Here is an 18,903-nt window from a genome sequence, read left to right on the forward strand (position 1 = left end):
CGGGGAGGCGGGGCTCGGTGCCACGGAGAAGCCCAGGCGACCCGCGGTCCCTCACCCCCAGCCGGTCCCAGATCCGGGATACCAGTGCTGGCCTGGGGGTCCGCGTGCGCTCTCATCCGGATGGCCGACCCCTGCTCAGATCGTGAATCAGAGTCCGAATACGTGTTCCCGCGGGAAGTCGGGCTTTTCGCGGACTCGTACTCGGAGAAAAGCCGGTTCTATTTCTGTGGGCACGTGCTGAGCATCACACAGAACTTCGGGTCCCGCCTCGGGGTGGCGGCGCGCGTGTGGGACGCGGTGAGGAGTGGGCGGCTCTGGGCGAGGGCCCCCGGGAGGTCCGGACCCTGGATTCTCCCTCTGCCATATGGAACCATCCACGCGACAGTCTTTTTCTTTCTCTCTCCCCCTTTTCTCCCGTAGGCTCTGAGTCTGTGCAACTATTTTGAAAGTCAAAATGTGGATTTCCGAGGCAAGAAAGTGATCGAACTAGGCGCAGGGACGGGCATCGTGGGAATCTTGGCCGCGCTGCAGGGTGCGTGAGCTTTGTTATAGGAGTGAGTGGGGGTGGGGACTGGGTGGTGGAGAAATTTGTCACTCCCTGGATTCTTGGGAGGGGAGTGATTTGCGACCCGACCAGTCTCTTTTTAACAAACGGTGTATGTGTGTGTGCGCGCGCGCATCCTCTTTCTGTGTGCCAGAGAAAACACCCAGGGTGGTTGATTTGGGGGCAGGAAATAAAAACCGGGCAGGCCTTAGAAGGAGTAGGACTTTTTTCTACCTTTTTGCTCTTTGTGATTTCATGAATAATACCGTCACTTAAAACCGCCTTTCCTTTGACATGGTGTTTTGTCAAAATGCATCTTTGGGGGCATTCTGTAGGGGGAGCAATCTGCTTGTATTAAACCCGAGGAGGGCTTTATAATTCTAGTATGAATAGATACTAGGTTTTTTAGTGTTTTGACTGCTTGGAAGAAATAAGCGTGAATTCTTGAGGGTTAGGGTGTTTTTTGTGGGGGAAGTGAGGGTAGGAATTAGGCACCGCAGACTTCGGGAAGGAAAAGGTAAGGAAAATTTTGCTCCCCCTTTTTTTTTTCAAGGATCCAAAACTACAAAGGAAACAGCTCCTCAGTTTATAATCTAATGGGCAGGCAAAACCTCACACCCAAAACACTCATTTAAAACACTTATGATGTCATCTCCCTAGTAATGCAAATGTCTTTGTTCTTGGGAACACAACTAGGTCACGTTCAGGAAAGTCTTCCCAGAGACAGGCATTCATTCTTGTGTTCATTCAGTCAATATCTGTTTGGAGCCTTCTATCGTGCCAGGTACTGGGATATAACAGTGAGTGAGACACCTCTCCTGTTCCTGAGGAGCTTATGGTCTAATGGGGAAGGTGGGGGCAGATGTTATGGTACTGGAATTATGGTGTTGTATGCACAGAGCCAGCAGAAATGCTCTGGCTATGTGTCCCTTGATCCCTGGGAATTCAAAGAGAAGCACTGTGAAGTGAGAAGGTGAACAGTGCAAACACAGCAGGCTCACAAAACCAAAGGAGTGTTAAAAGCAATTTTCCATGAAGGAAGAGCAGAGGAGAGGTATACAGTTATGCTAAAATGGGAGAAAAGCATGTAATATGGATGGGAACACCTGCTTCCACTTGCTCCAAGACTGGGTTCTCCTCCTTTGCCCCCATCCAGCTGCCAAATAAGAAATCTAGGTGTCATCTTGTCCTTTGCTCTCTCCTGCTCACATCTCGGCATTCAGTCAAACCTGTGGGTCATAGGTCCTTAATAGTTCCCCAGTTGTCTGCTCCTCTTCCTACCATCTCCAGTTCAGGCCACTGCTGTTTCTTCCCTGGGTTTTCGCAAGTGTCTTCAAGCTTTTCCATGGGAAGGTAAGCATGCCGAAAGTAGATCTTGTGTTCTTCTGCACCCAGGGTGTTTCTCCTTCAGGCGTCCCCATCTCAGTGAACCAAAGCATCGTCTACCCAATGGGAAACCTAGATATCACCTTTGACATGTCCCTTTTTCTCACCCCCATAGCTATTACTCAAGTCCTACTGATTTTATCTTCTAAAAATCTCTCAAATCTCACGTTTTCCCATCGACACTGATGGCTCCCCAGTCCATGCCACCTTGGGCACTTGCCTGCCCTGCTACATTTAGGCCAACTCGTCTTCCTGCTTTGACTCCTTGCCCCCACCCAGACCTCTGCCCACTCTACCCAGCAGAGTGATCTTTTCAAGATGTACCTGTAATCACCTCTCACTCCCATCTTTCAGTGAGTTCTTGTTCTTTCAAGATCAAACCAATAACTTTGGCATGGCTTCCCGCCTCCCTCTCTGGCCTCTTTCTGTGCTTCTCCCTCCCTTGTGCTCCTCATGCTGTCAGTTACCCTTCTCTCAGTGCCTCAAGTCTGTCTTGATGTTCTCATCCGTGGAGCCTTCATACAGACTACTCTATGCCTGGAATCCTTGAACCACCTGGTTTATTCAGATGCATCCTTCAGTGCTCAGCTCAAACATCACTTCCAAGGGAAAGCCTCTTTGGTATCCCCACCTCCAGGCTAGCTTAGGCCTCCTAGTATATACACAACCGTGCTGACTGGTTTCATTTTGAATTTGTCATTACTAAACTTAAGTCCTTAAGTGCTGCCCAGTTAGTCTGTTACTGGCAGTGCACGTGTTCTTCCATTGTGCACGTATTCTTCTGTTCTCCCAAACATCTTTTTTACCTTCTTTCCCTTCAAACCTCTACTTGCCTCCTCCCCATCTTCACCCTCAGCTGATGGCTTTGTTGCCCATCTCTTCTGATTGCTTCTATTTTGTTATAGAAGATTTTCCACGTTCCTGTCACAATGTCTACTTACCTAACTGTGTGTGTTTTAAGTGCTGCCTTTTCTCCTGTTAACATCGATAAACACTCTGTGCTCCTAGCTAAGTCAAGCTCTCCACTTGTCAACAAGACCCCGAACTTTCTATCTACTCAAAGACATTGTTCCAGCACACCTCCTCCCCATCCCCTGTCTCCCCTGCATTACCAGTTTTTTCTTTTCTCTGGAACATTCTATACACACACGCACGTGCGCGTGCACACACACACGTATTACATCTATAAATATGCCATATTTTCTCTTAGAAAAAAACTGTTGGTCCTACATATTCTTTTAGTTACCACCCCATTTTTCTGTTCTGCTTTATAACAAAACTCCTCAAAAGAGTTAATCTTCTTCATCTGTAGTTCCTATCTTACTTTTCCCTCAATCCATTCCACGTTTCTGCCCTTATTTGCAGCAGTCCAAGGTGGTGAGCTTCATTTCCAACTCCATGTTGGTAAGTACAGGAGTCGATTATGAGCCCACTTGACTTGACTTTGCAGCATTTGACTCTCCCTCCTCCTTGAAATGCTTCCTTTCATTTCCAGGGTACCACACTTCTGCTTTCTGCCCACCTCATTTGCACTGGAGTTGTCCTTTGACCCCTTCCCTTTTCTTTTTTTTTTCTTTTTGCTTTTATTTTTTAATTTTTAAAGATTTTATTTATTATTTGACAGAGAGGGACACAGTGAGATAGGGAACACAGGCAGGGGGAGCGGAAGAGGAAGAAGCAGGCTTCCCGTCAAGCAGGGACCCCGATGCAGGGCTCCATCCCAGGACCCTGAGATCACAACCTGAGCCGAAGGCAGACGCTTAACTGATTGAGCCACCCTGCTGCCCTGACCGCTTCCCTTTTCTCTCTGTACTCCCCACTCCCAAGCAATCCCATCACCTCATGGGTTTAAATCCTGTTTCTATGCTCATGACTCTGTAACTCCCATTTCCATCTCCACATTTGTTTGTGGAACATCCTTCCTACCCGACATCTTCATGTGGTTGTCTGGTGGGCACCTAACACATAGACAGGAACTCATGACCTTCCTCTCCAGTCCTGCTCCTCATATAGCCTTCTTCCTTTTAGTAGATAGCAGTTCGGTCTTCTAGTCAGTCAGCTCAAACATCCCCTCTCTCTAGTATATCATGTCCAGCCTCTCAGCACATCCTGCTGACTGTACCTTCAGAATCATTCAGGATCTGACCATTTCTCAGATGTGGCTACTGCCCTGGTTCAAACGAGCATCACCTCGCAGCTGGGTTAGCTGCCTCCTAACTGGTCTCTTCACTTCTGAACTTGCCCCCCTGCCATCCTTTCTCATCACAGCAGTCAGAGTGATCCTTTATTCATTTGTTTATTTTAAAGATATTTATTTATTTACTTATGTATTTAAGAGAGCATGGGGAGGGGCAGGGGGAGGGGCAGAGGGAGAGAGAGAGAGCATCTCTAGCAGACTCTGCTCCAGCCACTGGCCTTCCTGCTCTTTCTCAGACTTACTACACACTCCTGCCCCGAGGTCTCGGCACGTATTAGTCCCTTATTTGGTACATTTAGCCTGAGAGTTCCACGTGGTTTGCTCCATCATTTCCCAGGTCTTTGCCCAAACATAATCTGTTGAGCAAGCCATTTCCCGACCACTCAGTTTAAAATTACATGCCCCGCCCCATCCCTGAAGCAATTCTTATCCCCCTTCTCTGCTTAATGCTTCACTGTAGCATCTGGTGTACAGTGTATTTTCTTTGATTTGTTTTGTTTGTTGTCCATTTTTTGCTGCTAGACCATAATCCCTCTGAGGGGAGGGATTCTTGTCTGATTGGTTCACTACTGTATTCTCAGCACCTGGCATAGAGACACAAAATAAATATGAATGAATGAATGAACTTTTCCTGTGTTTGTAACAGTCGTCATGATCAGGGTCTGTTTTGCAGTGCCTTGTGTGTCTCTACCTCTCTAACAACACTCAAGGAAGGCTGAGGTTTTATCTTGCTCACCACTGTGCTGCCAGAACTTAGTAGGGGCTCAGTACATGTATTTCTTGCATGAATGAAGCTTTCTGAGGTGCTAATCTGATTATCCTCACCCTCTGCTTCTGCCTTTAAAACCTACCCCCCTCAGAATCAAACCTGAGTCTCTTAGCATGTCATCATTATTCTCCAGTCTTGATATTTCTCTCTTTCCTTCCACATCCCCTAAGGTTCAGCCTTCCTTGAACTTGTGATGCTCTCGCCCCCAAGCCTTTGTACTCTCTGTTCTCTGCCTGGAAAGCTCCACCTAACTAACTCCTGCTTGTCCTTTGAGGCTTGCTGAGGCCATGTCTTCTGGGAAGCTTTCCAGACCCATGAAGTTTGGTGTGGGTCAGTATGGGCTGGATGCATACATAGCCCTTCTCCAGCTCGGTCCTGCCCAGGCTTCTGGTTACGCCCAGTGGTTGTATGTTGGACAGAGAGGTTGAAGATCAGCTCAAAGACAACGTTGATGTTGTAGAACGTAAAGCAATGAGGACAGCAGCAGGTGAGATGGAGGTTAGGGTAACTAAAAACCCAAGTGTGCACTCTGGGCTGGCAAGACACTGTTCTCTAGGCCCTGCAGTCTCTGGGCCTTCTGGGTAGGAGCCGAGACCCCTTGGTTGGTCTGTCTGACTTGCATTTCTCCTCCTTCCTCTCTCTCAGGGGGGAATGTTACCATCACTGACCTGCCCCTGGCCCTAGAGCAGATCCAGGCCAACGTCCAGGCCAATGTGCCGGCTGGAGGTCAGGTCCAGGTCCGAGCCTTGTCCTGGGGGATTGACCAGCATGTTTTCCCTGGAGACTATGACCTGGTGCTGGGGGCTGATATCGTGTACCTGGAGCCCACCTTCCCACTGCTGCTGGGCACCCTCCAACACCTATGCGGGCCCCATGGCACCATCTATCTGGCCTCCAAGATGAGAGAGGAGCACGGGACAGAGAGCTTCTTTCAGCACCTCCTGCCCCAGCACTTCCAACTGGAGCTGGCCCAGCGGGATGAGGAGGAGAATGTCAACATCTATAGAGCCAGGCACAGGGAACCAAGACCTGCTTGACAACACCCTTCTGCTCCTCTGAACCCCTTGTCCTAAGAAAAGAACTGCCGTATCTCCAAAGCCATAAACACGAGGAAGAGAAGTATGGGTTTCCTTTGCCTCCTCTTTCCTCCTTCCCTCTTGGGCTGGTGCAGGGAGGTGCCTGCTTGCTAGGAATCTTAGAGCCCTAATAGCGCTGGATTAGAGCACAAAGGAAGTTCCCAGTTCCTGTTCCCAGAGGATGAAATGAAGATTTTTAGGGATAGGGGAGACAAATGGGAGGTGAGAACAGTGGTTGCAGATAGACTGTCCCTGAACCCTTCCAGTCCTGCTATGGTGTATTTTTTTTTTTTTTTTAATGCAGAATGGACTTTTTTCCCTGCCAGATTTGAATGGAATTCTTTTTTAAAGGGAAAGAAGATCATCTCTGTATCCAAAGAATTCAGGCTTTTGCTGGGGGACTAGGAAGGAATGAACCGCAGACCACCCACTTCTTGCTTCTGGAGACAGAGTCTGGTGGGACCATGGCCCTAACTGGGTCAAATCCTGCCTGCCCTGAAGCTGGGGACATAGGCAGCAAGCTGTCCTTTGGACTATGGCTTCTTCATCCTTTTTGGAGCTGGAACCGGGATCACTAAGTACTAGGTTCTTCTCATCTATCTGAGTTTTCTTCAGGTTTCCAAGCCCTGTTGGTCCTTCCTTGCTAATGTGTTTTGTCTTCCCCTCTTTTTTCTTCCCACTGAGCTACCTCTGCTTGGGGCTCCCTTTTACTCCTTGGGCCACATATCACCTCCTCTGGATTCCTGGCCTCCATTCCCTCCCGTTCAAGCCACTTATCAAACTCTGTTGATCTTCCCACATCAGCTCTGATTAACTTCGGATGCCTACAGCAAGAGTCCATCCTGTGTGATCCCAAATTACTCTTCTTTTTCATTTTCAACTGGTTTCCTATGTGTATTGCAACCTCTGGACAAATTCCAAATGTCTACTCTTTGTTCCCTATTTCCACACCTAAATTCCTTGTTTTCTTCATTCTTTTTGGTGATTCTCTGCCTGGAAGGGCTATGTCTACTTGTCAAAATCTTTATTACTCTTCGACTCTTTCCTGAAAAAAACTTTTACAGAGCCTCCTGTTTGGGTGTGATTTCTTTCTCCCTGGAGACCCTTTCACTGTTTGTTCATCTTATGGGACTTAAATGATCTTACATGGTCACTTGCCTGTTCCCTATTTTCTCACCATTAGATTATCTTGGAGGGTAGGGCTGTGGTTTACTCTTTTTTAATTCCCTGAAGTCTAGCACAGCTCCCAACATACAGTAGATGTCCAATAAAGACTTTGCTCATTCAACAAATATTTACAGGGTTTGTTGAAAGTACTCCACTCTTACCTCCCCAGGTGCCCTTGGCCAAATTTCTGAACCCACCCACCTACCTCACAAGTTTGTCGTGAGTCCTAAATGGATGACTATGAAAGATGAACGGAAATAAAGAAACATAAAATGTTGCCACGTCTTGAATTGCTATTTTGCGACAACTTTGTCCCATGGTTTCTGTTATTTTATCTATGGTGGGAGTGGGGAGGTGAGGGGGGATAAATCCCTTGTGAAATAGTCTACAAAAGCAAGGTAGAAGAGGCGAGTGTGCCCACCCCGGCCAGCAGGTGGCGCAGTCCTCGCTCAGCGCGTTGCGGTGAAGAGATTTGGCCCTGCCGCCGCGCCGTAGGCTAGTGGCCTCACCGGTGCGCCGGGCGGCGGCAGTGTACTCTGGGGTCAGAGAGATGTCGCTGCTGCGGTCGTTGAGCCTCTACCTGGTCGCGCGGGCCAGGAGCTGCTCGGTGAGGGGTCTGGGTCCTCCCACCGTCCCGCCTTCCTTGCAGATCTCCCGAGCGCTCGGAACGCAGTGTTTCCTTCCGTTCCACGTTCGACTCCATCCTTCTCCCCCGCCCCACCCAACCCCCGACCTCATTTTCTCTGTGGGGTCCAGTCCCCAGTTGGCTGCCTTCCCCCACCCCCGGAGGAGGTGTCTCCTAAGGTGGCCTCCTAAGGTGGCATTCCCACCGACGTGCTGTCCACCCGCCCGAGTTCCTGGCTGCTTCCTGCTTCTCATCCCTTTCTTCTTACCTCTGCAGGCGGGACCCCTTCGGCTTCAGTCGCTTCAGCCGTGGCACACATTTCACACTGGGCCCTGGCTCTCTTCTGCGGCCTCCAGCAAGGAGCTTCTCATGAAGCTGCGGCGAAAAACAGGCTACTCCTTTGTAAACTGCAAGAAAGCTCTGGAGACTTGTGGCGGGGATCTCAAACAGGTGTGGGGGAGGAGGGCGAGGGGAGCGGGTCGGGGTACTAGGGCCCGAACTCAGTCTCTCAGGGAGGTGCTGCTGGGGAGCAGTGAATCAGACCTGCTACCCAGGGACCCATAACTGCAGAACTCTGGGTAGGATTCTGACTTAAATGACAGCCTCACCCTTTGACCGTGTTTTGACTCCGGAAGCCGTTAACTCAGGATCCCATGGTTAGCAAACGCTATTCCAAGCACACTGCTATGCTGTTTCCCTGCTGCTTGGAGCCCAAAGGGCTCGTGTGGGCTTTGGGAATGAGACCCATCAGGACTCAAACTCTGGTGCCCTCACACTAACCCTGTGATCTAGGACACCTTACTCTTTCAGAGTTGAATTGTTCTTGTCTGTATAATAGAAATACTACTGTCTGCTTCATGGGGTTGTTGTGAAGATGAAATTTATCCAAAGCACCGGGCACAATGCCTGGTATTTGGCATTCAATGGTAGGCTGCCAGAAAACGATAGATGCTTTAGTTTCCATTATAGGACTGAAGAGAAACAGAAAGAATTAGGGAACCTGAACATATTTTAGAGCTCCGTTCAGTTCTAAATTCTATGACTTTGTCATATGCTGTATTTTTAATTTATAGGCAGAGAGCTGGCTCCACAAACAGGCCCAGAAGGAAGGCTGGAGCAGAGCTGCCAAACTCCATGGCAGGAAGACCAAAGAAGGTCTGATTGGGCTACTTCAGGAAGGAAACACATCTGTGTTAGTAGAGGTGAGTTGTCAGAATTCCACATAACCAGGAACAGCTGCCCCTTGGGTGGAAAGAAGAGGTGTTTGAGAACCGCAAAAGGTTGTTGAAATTAAACTGGTGAGACCACAGTTAGGAATTCACTGAAGTATAGAAATGCACAGGTATGTTGACGAATAAAGGTCTAGAAGTCAAAAAGATTACAGATATCCCCCACTTTTCGAAAGTTTGAGTTACGCACTTTACATTTACAAAAGACCTACATTTGTACCTGTTTTGTTTTTGGTTAACCAAAAGAAATTCAAAGAGTACTTTCACTTTTATGAAAAAAAAAAAAAGGCAAAAAAGTGAAAATAGCATTCCCTGTTGGTTTTGCCCTGAGTTGCTTTAGAGGCAGGGGCACCCTAATGGCAAGAGTTGTGCCCCCAAACTACTCCCTGCCCAAACTACACTCAGCATCAAGCTGCCATACCTTTGAACTTTGTAAGCCTCTGTGTTTTAGGTCGATTTATTTTGTGCACCCACGTCCATCTAAATGAATGGTAACTGATTTTTTGCTTTATGCCATTTCGGCCGACAAAAGGTTTCATAGGAATATTCTGCTTTGAGATGGTGGAGCAAACCTGTGCTTCTACATGTGAGTCTCGTATGGCCTTATGACTTGCTTATGATTGTTTCCTGGAACACATTTTCAAGCTAGGAATTGTATTAGTTGATGGATAGCATGTGGCTGTTTTAGAGGAGGCTTAGTGGCTTCAACTGGTGAAGAGTCAGATGTGGGTTAGTTTAGAGTGAGAAAAGGAGACAAGCATGCTGATAGCAAAAGTGGCTTGGTGTTGGAGGAGCCTGGAGAATTAGGTGTTCATGACCTGCAGCCACAGGCAAGTGGTGAACTTGTCCTTTGGGGGACATTATGGAGCCATCTTTTGAAAGTGCGGGTCATTGCCAACTCATTGGCGGAGCAAGAATCACTTCATTCAGTTTCTGGCCTCAAGCTAGGAGAGGAACTGCAGCCTTAAAATTCTAGGGTCTTTTATTTCTGTTTTGTTGAATCTGTAGCTTGTTCTGCGGTACCTTGGTTTACTCTCCAATTTTATGGCACTTTTGCAAACTCTCCGTAAACAGCCTATAAACAACATCAATTTGTTCCCATCAGGTAAACTGTGAGACAGATTTTGTTTCCAGAAATTTGAAATTTCAACAGTTGGTCCAGCAAGTTGCCCTGGGAACCCTGTTGCATTGTCAGAACCTAAAGGATCAACTTTCCACGTACAGTAAAGTGAGTTTTGGGATTATCTGTCAATATGCTGGATTTACACACACACCCCTTTCTTTTTTTCTATTTTTATTTTTAAAGATTTTATTTATTTGACAGTGTGAGCACACAAGCAGGGGAAGCAGCAGTCAGAGGAAGAGGGAGAAGCAGGCGCCCCTTGGAGCAGGGAGCCTGGTAAGGGGCCTGATCCCAGGACTCTGGGATCATGACCTGAGCCAAAGGCAGAGGCTTAACAAACTGAGCCACCCAGGCACCCCGACACACTGCTTTCTTAGGGTCTTTGCTGTTCCCTGTTTTTCAGACATCCTCGTGGCTCACTCCCTTACTTCATGTCCTTGCTTAAATGTTATCTCTTTGGAGAGAAACATCCTTCCTGTTGTTCTAGTCCCTTATTTTGCTTCATTGAAAAAGTTTTGTTATAATATTGTATTTATTATATTTTTACTTATTTATATATTGAGGGAGAAGCAGGCTTCCCACTGAGCAGGGAGCCCGACATGGGGCTCGATCCCAGGACCCTGGGATCATGACCTGAGCCAAAGACAGATGCTTAACTCTCTGAGCCACCCAGGTGCCCCACTTTTCTTTTTTTCTTTCTTTCCCTTTTTTTTTTTTTTTTTTTTTTAAAAGACCTACCTATTCTAGAGAGAGTGAGAGTGGGAGCCCGAATTGGTGGGGGAGGGATGAGGGAGCGGAATAAAATCCCAAGCAGACTCCCTGCCAAGGGTGGAGCCCTATGGAGGGCTCCAGGCTCCCCCGGGGTGGGGAATGGGGGTATGGCTGGGTGCAGGGCTCGATCCCACAGTAAGACCCGAGCTGAAATCAAGAGCCAGAAACTTAACTGACTGAGCCACCCAGGCACCCTAATCAGGTGAATGTTTCTTTGTATTCAGAAATCTAGAATAGCCTGAGGAAAGGATTTTTTTTTTTTTCTTTCTTTCTCTTTTTCTCTTTCTTTTTTAAGGAAAGGATTTGTAAATACAGATATTGGAGAAGACACAGTTTAGGAAAACAAGCATATTCTTGTCCATAGGAGAATCAGGATGGAATTATATTAGTCTGCCTTTGGTTCATCCTTAAGGTCAAGACAAAAACGAACCAACTACTCATTTTTTTATGTGTGTTTTTACTACCTTTTTTCTCCTTTGTATCCTTCTCTTGAGAGCTTGTGGTAAATGTTCAAAGATGAGCTACTTAAACTAGAAGTTCTAATCTTCTATTTTCTTTCTTTTTTAAGTAAACTCTGCTCCCAAGGGGGGCTTGAACTCATGACCCCAAGATTAAGAGTCGCATGCTCTACCAACTGAGCCTGCCAGGCACACCCAGTTTTTTTTTTTTAATTTTAAATTTTAATTTAATTTTTTTATTATGTTCAATTAGTCAACATATAGACACCTAGAAGTTCTAATCTTGACTGCCTGTAAGTCTGTAACCCTGAGCTATTCACTTATTTTGTCCCTGTTTCATTATCCGTAACAAGAAATATTGGTTCATTTTAGCTTCATTAATTTTTTTCCCTTTTGGCCTTTAATTTTTTTTTAACTTTTATTTTGAAAAAAATTCAAACTTATAGAAAAGTTGCCAGTGTTCTGGAATAAGCTACATTGTACTTTTATCTAGATTCACCATTTGTTAACATTTTGGCACATTTGTTGTATTACTTTTTATATACTTATTGTTATCATCACTCTTTCATTTTATTTTAGTTTTAAGTAACCTCTGCACCCCAACTTGAGGCTGGAACTCACAACCCCAAGATCAAGAGTTGTAGGCTCAAGGGGTTCCTGGGTGGCTCAGTCGTTAAGCGTCTGCCTTCAGCTCAGGTCATGATCCTAGGGTTCTGGGATCGAGCCCCATGTCGGGCTCCTTGCTCAGTGGGAAGCCTGCTTCTCCCTCTCCCACTCCCCATGCTTGTGTTCCCTCTCTCACTGTGTCTCTCTCTATCAAAAAAAAAAAAAAAAAGAGTTGCATGCTCAACCAACTGAGCTAGCCAGGTGTCCCATCACTATTTAAAGAAATTTTTTGCAAGTATGTTGCAGACAACAAGACCATTATTCCCTTGAATAGGTTATTTCCTAAAAATGACATTCTCCTATGTAACCACAGTACAATAATCACAATAAAGAATTTTAACACTGACACAATATTTTTATTTATATAACATAGGACATATATTCATATTTTGCCAGCTAGTACTTTTTCTTCTGATCCAGGATCCAGTCCGGTATCATGTGTTGTAATTAGTTGTCATATTTGTTTAGTGTCCTTTCTTTGTTTCACAGCCTTTCTTTGTCTTTCATTACAATGACCTTTTTTTTAAAGATTTTATTTTTAAATAATCTCCACACCCAAGGTGGGACTTGAACGTGCAGCCCCAAGATCAAGAGTTACATGCTCTCCTAACTGAGCCAGTCAGGAGCCCCACACTGACATTTTTTTTTTTCCCAGTAAGCTCCTTTTTCATTTTTTTTTTTAAGTTTTTATTTATTTGACAGACAGAGATCACAAGTAGGCAGAGAAGCAGGCAGAGAGAGAGGAAGGGAAGCAGACTCCCTGCTGAGCAGAGAGCCCGATGCGGGGCTCAATCCCAGAACCCTGGGATCATGACCTGAGCCGAAGGCAGAGGCTTTAACCCACTGAGCCACTCAGGCGCCCCACCCCCCCCACCACACTGACATTTTTGAAGAGTAGAGGACAGTATTGTAGAAAGTCCTTTAATTTGGGTTTGTCTGGTATTTCATCATAGTTAGAGTTTGGGTTTTTAGCATGAATATTAAATAAATTATCCTGTATATTTCCCAGGATAGTGAATCAGGAGGTATGTGATGACCATTGGTCTCATTACTAATGATGTTAATTTTAATTTTTTTATTATTTTTTAAGATTTTATTTATTTGAGAGGGAGAGTGAGAGAGAGCACATAAGGAGGGGGAGGGACAGAGGAAGAGGGAGAAGCAGGCTCCCCACTGAGCAGGGAGCCCAATGCGGGGCTTGATTCTAGGACCCCGTGATCACGACCTGAGCCATAGGCAGACACTTGACCCTCTGAGCCACCCAGGCAACACCGATGGTACTAAGGTTTTAAGATTTTATTTATTTATTTATTTTAGAGGGAGAGTGAGAGTGCCGGAGCGAGCAGGGGAGGGGCAGAGGGAGAAGGAGAGAGGGAATCTCAAGCAGACTCTGCACTGAGCTAGTAGCCCGACCTGGGACTTGATCCCACAACCCTGTGATCATGACCTGAGCTGAAATCATGAGTTGGATACTAGGGGGCGTCTGGGTGACTCAGGCGATAAATGTCTGCCTTTGGCTTGGGTCATGATCCCAGGGTCCTGGGATCGAGGCCCGCATCAGGCTCCCTGCTCAGCGGGAAGCCTGCTTCTCCCTCTCCCAATCCCCCTGCTTGTGTTCCCTCTCTCTCTGTCAAATAAATAAATAAATAAATAATTCTTTAAAGGAAAAAAAAAAAAAGAGTTGGATGCTCAACCAACTGAGTCACCCCTTTGTCCCTAATGATGTTAATTTTGGTCTCTTCTTGGTCAGGGCAGTATCTTCCAGGTTTCTCCACTGTGAAGTTACTCTATTTCTCTTTGTAATTAACCAGTAGTCTGTATGGGAGATTCTTTGAGACTGTGTAAGTGTCCAGTCCATCAAAAAACTTTTACCTGAAAGTATTAGCATCCATCCATGACTCTGTCAGGTTCAGTTATGACTGATAGTTACATAATGGTTACTTTTCTATCTCTTAAAATTTCTTTTACATGTGTTCGTTTTATTAGTTGGCATTCTACGGCTGCTCTGCTCCTTTAGTAGACAGATGCAGGAAGTGTGTGTGTGCTCCAGTTCTAATCCTGCATCCCGGGTTTTTCCTTTCCTTCCCCTATTCTATTTTTGTATCTTCCTTCTTGCACTGTTAGTACACTGGCTCTTAGCAACTTCAGTGTTTACTTATTTTCTCATCGTTCCAATACACACTAAATCGTTTTAGGGACTATACCTGACTGCTGCAAATAACAAACCTATTAAGGAGTTCAAGATTCCTTGGATGTTGTTTTTGTCTTTACATTGGAGTTACATGGTCAAAGGACTGTATTCAAAGTTACTTGGATTAGTTTTTCCCCCCTTCTGTGAAGTTACATTATTCATTTGAAATATAGTTAGAGTCTTATGTTTCTGTGTAGTTAATTTTTGTTTTACCCCCAAATTCTTGTTAATCTAATTTTGTTTTTAAATATGAAAAACACTGGGGCACCTGGGTGGCTCAGTGGGTTAAAGCCTCTGCCTTCGGCTCAGGTCATGATCCCAGGATCCCGGGATCGAGCCCTGCATCGGGCTCTCGGCTCAGCAGGGAGCCTGCTTCCCTTCCTCTCTCTCTCTGCCTGCTTCTCTGCCTACTTGTGATCTCTGTCTATCAAATAAGTTAAAAAAAAATGTAAAACGTTAACAAGATTCTGAAAGTTAAAGCTGTAATATACATGCACACATGCATACACACAAAGAAGTCTCACTCCTCCTTCTCTCCTTTTTACCTTATTCTTGTCCACTCCAGTAGATAACTAGTTTCGTTGGTTTTGGGTATCCTTTCAGTCTTTTTTTGCAAAAATAGCATATTTATATAAATCTTTCTTACCCAAATGATAGCATAATATATACATACTCTTGGGGCCTGGTGGCTCAGTGGGTTAAAGCCTCTGCTTTCAGTTCAGGTCATGATCCCAGGGTCCTGGGATCGAGCCCCGTGTTGGGCTCTCTGCTCAGCAGGGAGCCTGGTTCCCTTCCTCTCTCTCTGCCTGCCTCTCTGCCTACTTGTGATTTCTGTCTGTCAAATAAATAAATAAAATCTTAAAAAAAAAAACCCATATACACACACACACACACACACACACATACTCTTTTTTTTTTTTTTTTTTTTTAAGGATTTATTATTTGAGAGAGAGTGTGCATGCACAGGGGGGGCGGCAAAGGGAGAAAGAGAATCTCCAGCAGATTCCTCACTGAGTGTGGAGCCTGATGCAGTTGTCCCTAGATATGTACTCTTTTAATTTGCTTTTTTTCACTTAATAATATAACCTGGAAATACTTTGTAGCAGCTCATGCAGATCTTTTCTTTTTCCCAGCTGCATAGTTTTTCCATCATGTGGCTGTGCCACGGTTTATCCAACCAGTCTTTTAGCTTTAACATTTTATGATTGTTTGAAAATACTGTTCCTGATTTCTTGGAAACTACAGTTGAAGAAGTTAGGCCAGAGGATGGGATTGAGATAGAATTGGGGGTGGTACAGTGATAGAATATAATAGAGATAAAAATAGACTCATAAATTTGTAACATCTTTGGCTTAATGAAAACATTCATTTAAGGGGTGCCTGGGTGGCTCCGTGGGTTAAGTGTCTGACTCTTGGTTTCAGCTCAGGTCATGATGTCAGGTTCCTGGGATCAAGCCCTGTGTTGGGCTCTGCACTCAGCAGGAAGTCTGCTTGAGAGTCTCTTCCTCTCCCTCTGCCCCTCCCTTGTGCAGGCTTGCTCGCTAATGCTTTTTCTCTCTCAGATAAATAAACCTGAAAAAAAAAAAAAAAGACCCAAAACATTCATTTATACTTATTGTCTTAAATCATTTTTTGAGAAACACACTATTTTTGCCTAGTCTCTTTGTAATTTAAGTGGGACAGAACAGATTTGTTCTTTTTGTGTGTGTGTGCACTTAGGGCTTCTTGAATTCCTCTGAGCTTTCTGAACTTCCAGCTGGGCCTGAGAGAGAAGGCTGTCTCAAGGATCAGCTAGCCTTAGCAATTGGTAAGTATTTGTAAGGATTGTGGGAACTGGAAATCATGAACTGGACCTCCTGGTATCTTTGATATTCCTCCACACCTGATCGGGAATTGCAAGCTCATGTGCCCACAAGGGTCAGGAAATATGAATGTGAGAAGTGGGTTGTGTTGTGTGTTAGACATTAGTGAGCAGTAGGGTCCCTGAGACTTTCACACTGGCGAAGGAAACTGCCACCAGGCTCTAGCCAGTTGTTACCTTGGGGTCCCAGCGTGGTCAGAATTTTTAAATTCCTTCAAAAGAATTTAGCTTTCTGTGTAAAAATTTCAGTTTTTAGATGTTTGCAGCTAATTAAAATGATTTTCCTCACTCTGCAGGCTGACCAAAGCATGTCTTTAGGCAGGGATGGCTTTTGACTTCTTCCAGTTGACTACCTCTCTAATACGCTGTGGGAGACACACTACATCAGAAGTCATCTCACCTTCTTTATAAAGGGATCCAGGAATATTTGGGGGCATAATGTGTAGGAATTTGAGCTCTTTTTTAGAAAAATCTGATCCTGAATTTGTGAAGGTTTATTCCTTCAGAACCACTGGGCACAGGAACCATAGCTGGATCATTGTGCCAGAACTAGTGGGAATTTTGCTTTCTTCCTACGTGTCCTTGATGGAAGGAGGGAAGTAGGGCTGGGTTGGAGCTTGCTGGGAATTTACTGCTCATCCATCGTTTCCAGTCAAGGCATCAATTCTGTTTTTATCAGGTTATCTTGAAATATGTATGATGTTTTAGTGAGTCATGGCTGAGAAGCCAGGCAGACAGCTGCGAATGGGACTTATTAAGAAATTCTGGAAGAACTGGGTGTTTCAACCTTGTCAATTTCTGAGAATTAACTACTGTTCAAATGCTTTGAATTGTTTTAAGATTTCTTCCCTTATTAAGACTTTTAGATATAATTATGGCTAATGCAGGGATATTTACCTAGACTTTTTGGGGTCTCCTAACCTCTTTCCTATCCTTTGGCTTATTTAGACTTATGTTAGAGACAGGGAAACCTGGAATTATATTTGATTCTTAAAAACAACGCTGGGGGCAACTGGGTGGCTCAGTGGGTTAAGTTCCTTCCACTCAGGTCATGATTCCAGGGTGCTGGGGTCGAGCCCTACATCGGGCTCCCTGCTCAGTGGGGAGCCTACTTCTCCCTCTGCCCCTCCCCCTGTTCTTGCTCCCTGTCCCTCTCAAATAAATAAAATCTTAAAAAAAAAACAAAACTGAGAATTTTTATTTTTGCTGAGAGGAAGTTGAAACTATCTGATGGTATGGGGTTTGGGTTTTCTGGGGCTTTTAGTTGTGGACTTTTTCCTGCTATCATGGATGACGAAGAGTTGTGTCAGTTATGGTGATTTTCGGGAGGGATGGTAATTTCAGGGGAAGAAAACACCTAATTGCTTTGGAGTGAGATGCGGGCTTTGCTTCCAGCTCTGGCACGTAGTAGCTGTGTGAGCTTGGGTAGTAGCTCGAGCTTTCTAAACCTACATCAAACATAGTAATGATAGCTGGCATGTGCGTGCCGCTCTGTGCTAGGTCATGTAATTAAGTGCATTTACATATGTTACTTTATTTATGTCTCCTAAGAACCCTGCTTTCAGGTTATTTTAAGTGATGTCATCTCCGTGTTGTGGAGGAGGAAACAAAGGGTTGATAAATTCATAAATGGGGTTATGTCACTTGCATAAGGTTACATAGCTGGTAAGGGGTGGAACTGAGACCCAAGTCCAGGGTCTGTGGGACACCATAGCCTGTTTTTAAGTACCAGTGTGGCACGTTGTTGGTGTTCCATAAGGGTGTTCTTTATTTCTCCCACCCCTACACACTCCTCCCCCATACCTTTTCTTCTTTAAATGGCAAATGGTATCTCTCCATATTCATAGTGTAAATGTGGGGAGAGAGGACTGTCTCCCAGACTCGGTCCCAGACTCGGCCACTTCTATGCATATTTTGGTAACTGCCATGGGTGTCATGTTCTAGAAGTGTGTTTCTTGTTTTTTCTTTTTTATAGGGAAACTCGGAGAAAACATGACTCTTAAACGAGCCGCATGGGTGAAGGTGCCAGCTGGGTTCTACGTTGGCTCTTACGTCCATGGAGCAATGCACAGCCCGTCGCTCTACAACCTGGTGCTGGGGAAGTATGGGGCCTTGGTCATCTGCGAGGCATCTGAGCGCAGAGCAGGCTTGGAGGACCTGGGCCGCCGCCTGGGGCAGCATGTGGTGGGCATGGCCCCTCTCTCTGTTGGCTCTTTGGATGATGAGCCTGGCGGGGAGGCAGAAACCAAGATGCTGTCCCAGCCATACTTGCTGGATCCCTCCATCACTCTGGGACAGTATGTGCAGCCTCAAGGGGTGTCTGTCGTGGACTTCGTGCGGTTTGAATGTGGAGAAGGCGAAGAGGCAGCAGAAGCTGAATAGGTTCCAAAGACTTGGCTGGAGGAAAGGTTTCTCCTCAGCTTTGGACATCATTACGAAAAGAAGTTATTTCCTAAGCCTCTTCAAACCCAGAAGTTGTTTTTCATTGGTGTTTATAAAGAAATGATAGACTCGATGAGTAAAGCTTTAAATAAAATTGCTATATAATTAAGAAGAGTAGAATCTTTTCCTTGTTTGTGTAGTGCTGCGTTTAGCTTTTTTTGTGCCTGACTTGTGCCAGGTTGTGGAAAACAGCAGGGGGAACTTACTGAAGGGGCCGCCAGTATCTGGAAGGACAGATGTAAGCCGTTGGGCTGCTGCTTCCTTCAGCCAAGACCTATCATGGTAACCCTAAAGTGTCGAACCCTGTTGATCTTAGTGCTTCTGTGACCCTGCACACTGTGATGCCCTGGACGGCGCTTCTCTCCTGGTATGTTCCCCAGTATGTTACTTCTGCCACA

The 18,903-nt window shown here is 45.5% G+C and overlaps 2 protein-coding genes across 3 annotated transcripts; both read left to right on the forward strand.

The window, feature by feature from the left end:
- Positions 1 to 27: 27 nt before the first annotated feature.
- On the forward strand, positions 28 to 6,810 carry EEF1AKMT3 (EEF1A lysine methyltransferase 3). 2 transcript variants are annotated; one of them, XR_004384696.1, is made up of 4 exons: positions 28 to 297; positions 421 to 532; positions 5,542 to 6,015; positions 6,324 to 6,810. XR_004384696.1 is itself a non-coding variant. In XM_032874617.1 (3 exons), exons 1-3 carry the CDS (start codon positions 121 to 123, stop codon positions 5,931 to 5,933), a joined length of 681 nt encoding a protein of 226 aa, XP_032730508.1. In that variant the 5' UTR covers positions 28 to 120; the 3' UTR covers positions 5,934 to 6,268. The 2 variants fall into 2 exon arrangements, 1 of the variants encoding a protein (XP_032730508.1); XM_032874617.1 differs by lacking the exon at positions 6,324 to 6,810 and having other exon boundaries at positions 5,542 to 6,268.
- Positions 6,811 to 7,655: 845 nt separating this feature from the next.
- On the forward strand, positions 7,656 to 18,619 carry TSFM (Ts translation elongation factor, mitochondrial). The gene is made up of 6 exons (XM_032874610.1): positions 7,656 to 7,746; positions 8,041 to 8,214; positions 8,838 to 8,966; positions 10,099 to 10,221; positions 15,922 to 16,009; positions 18,039 to 18,619. Exons 1-6 carry the CDS (start codon positions 7,690 to 7,692, stop codon positions 18,443 to 18,445), a joined length of 978 nt encoding a protein of 325 aa, XP_032730501.1. The 5' UTR covers positions 7,656 to 7,689; the 3' UTR covers positions 18,446 to 18,619.
- Positions 18,620 to 18,903: the final 284 nt, after the last annotated feature.

This window comes from Lontra canadensis, unplaced genomic scaffold (assembly GCF_010015895.1).
Source record: "Lontra canadensis isolate GAN:19392208 unplaced genomic scaffold, GSC_riverotter_1.0 scaffold53, whole genome shotgun sequence".
Taxonomy (NCBI): domain Eukaryota; kingdom Metazoa; phylum Chordata; class Mammalia; order Carnivora; family Mustelidae; genus Lontra; species Lontra canadensis.